Source organism: Ptychodera flava, chromosome 6 (genome assembly GCF_041260155.1).
Source record: "Ptychodera flava strain L36383 chromosome 6, AS_Pfla_20210202, whole genome shotgun sequence".
In the NCBI taxonomy this organism is placed as follows: Eukaryota; Metazoa; Hemichordata; class Enteropneusta; family Ptychoderidae; genus Ptychodera; species Ptychodera flava.
Window position 1 is genome coordinate 26,160,642 of NC_091933.1, and position 10,941 is coordinate 26,171,582.

A 10,941-nucleotide genomic window follows, 5' to 3' on the forward strand; every position below is an offset into this window, starting at 1 on the left:
CTGCATTTCCCTAGTCCGTCCACCTTAGTTTGGTCGATTGCATCTTTAAAAGCAAAAATTTACTTCATAGAACGTGATTCTACCAGTGATGATGAAAATGAGTGTAATGATGATGTTATATTAAGGTAGAATGCGCCTCGGGGACATATATTTGGACTCTTAAACTTTACAGTACTGGTTTGGTCTACCACTTGTTGGGGCTTATGTAGAAGCTCATAGAGTAAATGAAATTTTTAACTGGCATATTTTTGTGAAACTCAAAAATCTAATTTTCCCCATAGCATTAACAGAGGGATGGCAGCCAGTTTGAATTTCAAGAGTGGGTAATTTCTCTCCTTGTGCCCAGTTTTGCATGGGGACCAGGGTTTTCTGCTTGAATTCAAATGGGAATGGTTTAAAAGTTTTCTTACGAAAAGTTTGTGCAAAAGTTCAAGTTTTTCAATTTCGAGGCACATACGTACCTTATAGGTGATGATGACAATATGAAAAACAGGCAATGTTGAAAAATCGAAGCGCGTCAGACAAATCATATGCAGGCAAGCTGCACTGAGGTCATGGCAGGGTTCAGTCTCTGGTAATTGAGTCACGTCTCAGCAAGGTGTTTGAAATGTTGTACTCGTGGGATTAGAGATTTTTATGAAATTTCAACAGAGTATTCAGGCAGGTAAAGTTCTCATCACGAAAGCTGCACATCGTGAGATGGATCAAGTTTTGTCAGGGGGACAGATTTTTTTGCAAATGAGCAAAGGCTAGGCAGAGACATCTGTCACCATGTTCATGTAGGAATGTCAGTAATATGGGAAACAAGAAGTAGATTGAAACTGAAACCCTGTCATTTACACTTGGTTTGCTTGTTACATTTAGAAAATCACTGTCTTGTCAAATTATTTGTGTTCAGTGTGAGCAATTTATTCATGTTGTTCTGCTTTCTGAAACAGACTTAGTTGTCTGTGCTTAGATCTCTACTCCCTTCCTGCTTTGTAGATATGAAATGCTTCTATGACATTACTCATGGTGCATACTAGCAAGTGACTCATCAGCAGATACACATGTTGTTTGTGTTAAGCAGGGTGTGAGTAGAGCTCTGGTGATTGATAAGTCAACATGATTCAGTAAGCAGAACAACATAAACAAACTTCTCATATGAAGCAAAAAGAACAAAAATAATTTGAAAAGATTTCAACCTTGTGCCCCGAAAATGAAAAATAATTCTCTTCTCTGTTCATCAACATTTACAGATCCGTGTTGTGAACGCGTTTCAGTCGGGACTCGAGAGAATGTCCGACAAGAAGAGCGTCAACTCTGTGCACGAATTCATGTCCCATATCACGAGTGACTCGTATCGGCTATCCAACAACCAAGACGAGGTTGACGCCAACCTTCATAGTATTGAAACAACCGTTTAGTATGGGTGCTTCCTTGACGGGCCTTCTGATGCAATCCATTTTGGAGGATTTGCCTCTGTGGTATGCCAATGTTGCCAACCAGTTTGGGATCGCCCCAAATGGAGCTTCAGTCTCTCAACCTTGCTTTTATTTGTCTTTCCCCTATGAAACATGTTATCTTTTTTCCTTCGGTCTGTAATCATTGCTTTTTCCATTTTTTTTTTCTTTGTATAAAAGTGTTTGTAATATTTTTTCTATCAGAGCATAATGTTCATTTTCAGTAAGTCTTTTTTCCCTGTTATGGAATAGTTGTATACTTGATCGACTTTATTTTTTTTCGTGCATGTTTTTTTTTTTTCATACATGTGTAGTATGGAATGGACAAATAATGTCATGGTTTCTGACCTAGGGGCACGCTTGGGGTAGTTCCAAACCCGTGAATTTTCATTCAAGTTTCTTTCTGCTTCTCCCTGAAATGGACCTCATCAGCTTCCGTTAGTATTCAGCATCTATATTGGACTGTTGTTTTAATAGATGAAGGCATGTATTGTCAGCCTCCTCAGCATGTCTTTTGTGAAAAAACCTTTCTGTCTGATCTGAGCCGCCTTTTGTGTGTGTACAAAAAAAAAGTTTCAAAAAAAAATTGATGTGGAACCCAGACTTCTCTCTTTTTGTAAATAGTTTTCAACTTCTGATCATGCTAAGAACTAAACAGATATTGAAAAAAATACCACTCAGGCAGAGTTAGAATAGTATGTGCGAGAGAGTGTGTGTGTGTACGTTTGACAGGGTGTGTGTGTCTGTGAGTGTGTGCATTACTGTCAATATATATATGTCAGTTCAGTCGTTTCAGATATTTTTAGAAAGAAACATTTCTGCCTGTGACTTTCGTCCATGTTAATGATGTTCAAAGTAGTAAAAGCTGTAGATTGCTAGTAGGTGGACACGTAGAGTCTTTTGTAGCAGGGTAGCCCAGTGGGAGCAAATACTTTGTATGTGTGTGTGTATGTATGTGCGTATGCGTGTGTGTGTGTGTGGTGTGTATATCTCTATAGCCACTGTCCCATCATTTACAGATGCAACATGAGAAGTTTTTCATATCCTCACTTGAGATATGCAACTTGTAAGAATACATTTTTATTGGGTTCACATACACAGGCATTCAGAATAGATGGCTACCCTAGTTGATTATTAAAAAAAGCCTATGACTGTGTTATTCAATGGTTGAGTTTTCCTCCAGCAGTCAGAATGGAAAAACACCCCCTGACATGTGGGCACACACACATACATACACACACATGTACGCACACACATACCGGGCACATCCTGTATGTGTGAAATCAGTCTCGTGAACTTGCTATCTGGACACAAATATATGCAAATGATTTGCATCTAATTTACATCTGATTAAGACTATCTGTGTAATTTTGTCATTGTGTAGCCTTATGAAAGAAAATGTACGCCAACTTTACCCTCGAGATGACATTGTTCCTTGAAAAGTGACATTTTCCTCCCCGTAAACTTCCATTCTGACTGAATCTTTGTAAATGTACTCCAGAACTTAACCATACATTTGGCTCTCATTCTCAGAAGATCACACAGCAATAAGTTGTGAACTTTATGTTTTTGAAGTAAATAGAATTTTTACAGTCTCCACTTTTTTTCTGAATCCTGTTTGTTCCTACACGATGTGCAATTCTTTTGTATTTGCTGCTTTGTATAATCGTCAGTGCACAGAATGTTCTTACTTGACAATGTATATACTGTCAGTTTAGGTACATTGCAGGAGAGTTATGCTCACTGCTGTGTCAAATTTGCTAAATATACTGTCAGTATGTCGTAAATGCAGATTATGTGGACAACTTAACAAAGAATTTAAGAATCTACTGGTCATTTCACAAAGGTACTCTGATTCTCAGTTGGTTTTGCCAAATGATCCAGTACAGTGGAAGCATATCAATAACAGAGCAAACCAAGTGATCTTAGCAACATTGCAAAACTATATACTAGGCAGTGCGGATGAAACTTCAAACACACTGTCCTTGTGTCAAATTTAACAGCAGTACTACAAGTACTGTAAGAATTTCGGAGAATACTTTCGCTATAGCTAAAGTTCAACAAGATACAAACAGGGTTTCTCCGAAATCATATCATACTTGCCAGGGTGGCCAAAATATTACGCAGTGAAAGTTGCTAATTTGCCAGTGTACTGTCAGTATAAGTAGCAATCTACAGACACCTTCAACTTAATTGCACAAAAGAAACTTTTTTGTTATTTATATTGGCTATGTTTCTCAGGAGTGCATAAAATGGTTATTTTCATTTTTGCTTTTCTTTTTTTACATATCACAATGATGTTAATTTCACTTGGTAATTGTTTCTTTCATTGAAATGTCTTTCAAAACTTTTATTTCTGTTCGTACTGATTGCTGCATTCTGGATGCGTGCATTACAAACTAAATGAAACCTCAACTGGGGTTTTTTCTTGTAACTTTGGTTTGTCAGTGTACACTCCCAGTATGTGGCCATCAGCATGAACAAGCCAGTTATTTGGGTAAAGATATGCTGGAAGTCTTTCATATACATTGTTGATTTGATAAATTGTAATTGCTGTTTTTTCAACAGTCTGATATTGTTCAAAGTATCATCTTTTGTGATCCTTTTGTGATCACAACTTCGTTAGCTTTGAAAATACGCTCTTTTTTCCAAGTTATGTGTCTAGCATACCTTTGTAAATTTTTCGTATTTCAGTAGTGTATTTTATTTTTGAAGCATAGCGGTTGTTATGAGTCACTGCTTGAAGGATAGAATGTCACTGACCCTTTGAACTTTGCTGGCCTTTGTGGCTAGGGAGTGTGTGTGGTCGTAGAAATTTACTTGTTGTTGGACAATTTAAATGATTCTTGGAAATCTGATTCTCTAGGTGTGTTAAACATCATTGTCACAAAAAAAAATTAACTAACTAAATAAAATGTCTGGAGTTTTGATGACGAGTTGATTTGAGTAGATGATTTTTCCACAAGCCTTTTACTAATAATTGAAGTGAGATGTAACTTGTATTTTATGTCTTGTGGTAATCTAGATGATAATTGTGTTTTCAAACAATATTAAGAGCACCTGGCCGTCAGTAGAGTAGTTCTCAAATAGTTCATGATATTTTGCATCATAATTTTTTTTGTACAATGAGCAATACCTTTTACTTGTTCAGTTTTTCAAAGTATTAACTGTAAAGACACCAGGCTCATCTAAAGAACTGTACCTCTTTGCTCCAGTTTGTCTTTGAAATTGAATTGGTCGCAAACAATTTTCTTTTTGCCAACTTTTTATTTTTAAGGGTACACATGATATCTCAATTTCTCAATTCGATTTTTAGTTTACTTACGTAAATGAGTTAGCTTTTCGGTCTGTTGAAAGTTTGGTTAAAAAATCGTAGCATTCCTCCTCCCCCCTTGGAAAAATATAAACAGAAGAAGAAAAAAGTTGATTCTAACTGAAGAGCAAAGGCAGCGCGGTTAGCTGCTGTTTTGAGGCTTCATGTCTCCCGCCAGTCACAAAGACTAACATGTATATACTTCTTGTAAAATTTTCAGTGTATCTCCAATCCGTAGTCTAGATCTCACTTCTACAATTTTTTCATATGTGTGCTTTCAATCAAGTGTAAGATGGAAAACATTGACCCTGAGAGTATGTCAAAACACCTTTAGGTATTAGTTTTTACAACCCTTCTGTTTTCACTAGCACCGTGTGTTCTCCTTGATCCTCACTGAAGAGACCTGACTCCTTCCACCACTGTTTTCTCTCTCCCTTTTTGATCTTTTTAATCAAGTTGTGAATAATTCAAACACTGAGAGTGTGAATTTTTTTCCCTCTTTTTTTTTTTTATTAAGTTAAGAATTCTTGGAAAATAAATGAAACATTTGCTTGTAATATAGCACACGAGTCACCACAAGGGATAGGATTTTGTTTTTTCCCTTCAGTTCATTCTCATGAAATATAGTCTGTTTAAATTTATTATGTAGACTTTTTTTCTTATAGTTGAACAAGTCATACCTTTCCAAGTGATTATTATAAGCCATACTGGCATAATATAAATTAATACATCAAGTTAGGGGGTCACACTTCCAGGTCCCTGTGGCAATACAGTTCAAAGCAAAAGTAAAGCAAAGTTATATGACCACCTCCCATTTACATGTGGTGAGGTCACAAAACTAGGGATGCAATTCCCAATTCAAAGCAACAACTCTCAAGTTGCATCAAGGAGCCAGGAGTGTCACCCCCTGTCTGGAAAATAATTCACTTTTTTTACTGTATTTTAGGCAGGTTTTTTTTGTTTTCATTCCAACATGAGTTTTGATTTTGTGATGCCAAGATACAAAAAGTGGTCTGTAAGAAGCTTTCCATGGTTTTTATGAATTAAACTGAATTTTAACACTCAATCAATAGTGGCTGATTTCAACATCAAAACAGAAAGTATCCAGTGATTGTGATTCTCATGATAGGAGATTATGTCTTCCTTCTTTTTAAATAAAAACAGGCAACCTGCTTATCGTTTTAACCAACATGTTTGAGCTGTACACCAAAAATTGTCAACGACCAACTTAACGGAATGTTGAGGTGGTAGGAGGTAGCCAGAAATGATGCCCCTGTGCCACCCATTAGAAATCAAAATGTCAGTTACCACCCCTGAGAATGCTTAAAAATACTTTATCTGACCTTTTTTTGCCTTTTTAACAATCAAACTAAAGCGATTGCTGCATCAAATAGGATATACCTGATGAACACCAACAAGGTGCTGAAACGGTTTAAAAATTGCAGGGTGAGCTTGATAGGAATTTAATCCATTAAGTGATCGACTCCGAAAAATTTGTCCCAGTAATGGCCCATGTTTAATTATCAGATATCATTGTACAGGAAATCTACTTCCTAGATTTTTAAGTCTTTTTAGAAATCAAAAGACTAGTTTAAAAGTGGTAATGAGTGTGTTAGTCATCTGTTAATGCAAGATGTTGAGAAGATTGCTCTATGCAATTGATATAGTGAGTATGTCCAGTACACAAAGCTTTAGGTATGTACTGAAAGATTCTCAGGAACTCTGTTTGCACGGCTCATTGAAATAACCCCGGTACCAATGCACACTGATTCGCATGAATGCAGTTTCTGTTTTCATGATACAGTAAAAAATTACAAGGAGAGACCCGAAGTGTTGGCCAGCCATTACATGCAGTATGCTTACCATAGGTCATCATTGTATATTGCAGTTTTCCCAGTTTGGTGTCACTTCAACACAGCAGCATAAGCTCGCAAGAATTATCTGTGCAACAGCCCCATTTCCTGGTATAAGTTCACACTCTCAACATTGAACAGTAAAACTTTCTACTTTTCCACTTGCAGTGGGCCATCCATCTGTCATTTGTTTTAACATACAACTCAACAGACACCTGTAAAATGGTCAGGCTTTCTTCATGGATACTCCAAGAGTGGCCTGTCCTTCCACCTTTGTGGACTTCACTTCTTTATTTCTCCAAATGGTCGAACTGCTGCAAATAGTCCCATCTTACAATCGTTATAACCTCTTGGTCAGTTATAATGTTCTTGTTTAACTACATGGTCCAAACATTATTGGAAACATAATTCCTTTTAGTGCATCTTGAACTATTGAAAGCAACATCACTTGTGTTTGATTTTGGTGTTTGAATCACAGTCACATAGTCTGAATAAACGTAGCAGCTTGGTAATTATTGATCATGCAACCTGCGGCGTACTCAATCACCCTTCTGTGAACATCAAAATCTAATCCATTAGAATAAGGCTTGAAAGTTTGCAGTTTATATAAGGCTCATGGAGAGACCACCAAGGTCTGGCATGTCATAGACGTTATGTGGACCGGGTAGTTTGTAAAATTGTAGTTTATGCTATGAGTTTATGCTACGATCCGACGTTCAGTGGGAAGGGTACGTATCAGTACGTCGGAACCTAGCATAAACTCACAGCATAAACTTACACTTTTACAACCTACCCGGTCCACAAACGCCTGTTTGGCACATATAGCTGGACTACTGAAAATAAGATCGACTTGACAGCGCCCTCGGGCGTCCTGACGCGCGCCATATCTGTGTAGGCATATGCTAAGGTCCACTACGCGTAAATAGTATCATTATTATCATATCAAATATGTATGGAAGACCGGTCACGACATGCGACATGCGAGTCTTTAAAACTGCGATCTGCGGCTAGGGTGAGGGTTAGGGGTTAGGGTAGGGGTTAGGGTTAGGTTTAGGTTTAAGGTTTTCTCTCGTAAAAAGCCTTACTTCGCTTTCAACCCTGGAGGTTAGGTCAAAGGAGGGAAAAATTGGAACGGCATAACTTAGGGTTAGTTAGCGTTAGGGGTTAGGGTTAGGGTTAGGGTTAGGTCGTAGATCACAGTTTAAAGACGCAGGTCGTATGTCGCAGGTCGTGACCGGTCTTCCATACATGTCTGAGTCCTAACGTGGCCGCTATTTCTCCCACGGTGTATTCATTGTAGAAGTATGCAGAAATAAGCTCGTCTCTACCTCTGTAATCCATCGTTAGGAGGAGAACGAAATGACATGTATGCAAACGCCATATTAGTTTTGCAACTCGCATGTTGCAGTTTAAGAACTCGCATGTCGCAGTTTAAGAACTCCCAGGTCGCAGTTTAAAAAAACTCGCATGTCGCATGTCGTGACCGGTCTTCCATAAATATGAATATTATTATTAAAACAACTCTTAGCATGTCATCAAGGTTGAGCTTTCTTTCTGCTCAGCGATAATACTTGAAAAAAACACCGAACGTGTATGAATTATATTTGACAAAGCATTATAGGGCGTGTCCAGGTAAGTTTATAATAAAAGCAAGCGTGACTTCATGAAAGACCAGAATATGATAATGATCAACAGGTTAGCAGGTACCTGTAATGCATTTATATTCTCGTTAAAGTTTTGCTATTTTGACATGTAAAGCTTCAAACCGAATCGGATGAACTTTTTCCTCACTTTAATCTTGCAAGTCTTTATATTTGACGAAAATGGTGGATAAATGTAAATTATATGTCAGCTCTTTTTTCCCATGAGTAATTGAAACATTCTAATATAAGTAATAATGCTAGGCAAAAAACTGCAAGTAGGAGCCGCTTCCAGATTGACTGATTATGAAACATAAGATAGTGATGATGAGCATGTTGTTCATGTCATCAATGACACTGTGACAGTGAAGATGAGGACACGCAGTGGTGATGATGATGTCATACAATTGTATCCATCAGTTGTGACAAGAGGTGGAAGGAGAGCTGGGTCATGGAGTAATGCTCTCAGCAGATACCATTAATAGTGTACAGGATCTAGGACATAACTGAATTGTTGTGGATTCACCATTTTACACATTTAATATTATCACAGAACGTTAATAACCGTTTTGACATTGAACCATACCCATCTAAATTAAACAATACTATATGGTTGGATACTGGTTATTGGGTGAGCTTTTATATCTATACTTTGTTGTGACTTTGAATTTCATGTTGGTGATTTCACCTTTTTTGAACTTTATGAGGCAACTGCTGATAATCTAGCAGGGTAAACAAGGACAAGAGGTAAACAAGGACAAGAAAGGTCTTTACCTTTGCTGTATCCATAAATCATACGGATACCTATATCGATTAACTTTTCCAAGTTGGGGTTGGGGTATCCGTAAATCATACAAATACCTGTATTGATATTTAACTTTTCCAAGTTGGGGTATCCGTAAATCATACAAATACCTGTATTGATATTTAACTTTTCCAAGTTGGGGGGCGGGGTAAGTCAAAATTTCTGTCACAGAAGGGAGGAGTTACTCAAATTCATAATTGTTGGCTCGAAATTTTGGAAATCCTAATGTAATTCCTCCGACCCCCATGTCGTAAATAATGACGGCTCCCTTAGCCTCTAATGGATTTTGGGCTCACACTAACACGACGCGTTCACTTTAAACGTAATAAAGCAAGGCGGAGGGTACCAGTTAACTCGCACCTTTTCCAATCCGCCCAGAACCAACTTGACCAATACCAACTCGCCTGAAACCAACTCGCCCGATACCAACTCGCCTGATACCAATTTGTAATATTTATGAGTACCTCGTCCTGACAAATCATCGACTCCAAATAACGTCCGACCACAGTCTCCATGTGGTCTGTCAGACCACGGGGTCTTGCAGGCATTGTTTATCTAGAATTTATGAATATGATCAATAATGATCAATAAATATCATGTATTAAACTATTTTCAATTTACAAGTCTTACCTGTGTTGAGTGAGTACCTATTACCATACCACACTACACCATACCACACTACCACGCCATACCACACTACCACACATACCACACTCTCTGTCAGTGTGTGTTGAGTAATAAAAGATTGATTGATTGATTGATTTATCCTTGCTATCTCAGTATAGCATTTCAAAGAAAACAGTTTATATCTCTTAATTACCCTCCCAACGAGGGGGCTTATCTCCCTTACCAAATAACTCGTTAACAGCTCTGCATTTTACTTATGAGCTGCTAACAAGTTATTTGGTCGGGAGATAAGGCACCTCAACCCCCACCACCTCCATTGGTGATCGGTAGAACAAATTAATAAATGGCATCAGCGAAAGAAATAACTAAAAGATATGGGCTGTTTTCTTCGGATATTATACAGAAATAGCGAGGGTAAAGTAATAGGTGACATCCGACACAGGTAAGGCTTGTATAATGAAAAAAGTTTAATATACGACATTTAGCGATCGTATTCATAACTTCTAAAAAATACACGTGCAGAACATGCACAGTATCGTGCCTAATGCAATGCTATTGTATGTTGAATTTGTGACGTATTGGAACTTAATTTGTCATTTTTACATGGCAGAACGATGTGCTCTTTCTTTAAGTGGATGGAGGACAGTTTTTTCGCTAGAACGTGGTGAATTTTGGCGGAAATCTTCCCGCGTGTCAATAGCCAATTTTGACAGGCGTAAAAATCTTAACAATACAAGGTCTGTAAAACTTAACAATACAAGATACGTGGAATTTATAACACTAGACATGTTGTTACGACAAGCACAACTCAAACAACAGGCGAGTAGGAATCGGGAAAGTTGGAAAAGGAACATATTTTGCTAAACTTGATTGCTTCAAGTTCATAGGACATTATTGAACTCACAGGTGTTGGGCAAATCTAGCTGTTTTGGTCGTAGACAGCTGAGTTCACGAGGCCAGAGAAAATAAACAAGACAAAGAAAACAAAAAAATTAATGTAGAGATTAAATCTACATTTTGTTCAAAGATACAAGGAATCTCTATCGCTCAGGTATTTTGGCCAATAGTATGACAACTTATTCATGCAATAATAGATGGTTTTGTTATCGAGTCAGTCTACCGCTTTATATACTTCGTAGAATTAACTTTCTTTAGACATTCTCCCCAACAGTCAGTACCCTACAAAATAGAGACTAGATGTTTCTCATGCTCGATCAGGCACGTATACTATTTTTATCAGGAAATACTAAAAAATAAAAAT

At 37.6% G+C, this 10,941-nt stretch overlaps 1 protein-coding gene across 1 annotated transcript in view; it reads left to right on the forward strand.

Annotated features, from left to right (window-relative positions):
• The window catches only part of LOC139135325 (plasma membrane calcium-transporting ATPase 2-like), a 68,183-nt gene extending 66,593 nt beyond the window's left edge, over positions 1-1,590 (forward strand). The window contains 1 exon segment of the mRNA XM_070702668.1: positions 1,235-1,590. Within this exon segment, the coding sequence (XP_070558769.1) occupies positions 1,235-1,406 (172 nt within the window). The 3' untranslated portion in view covers positions 1,407-1,590.
• The last annotated feature ends 9,351 nt before the right edge of the window (positions 1,591-10,941 follow it).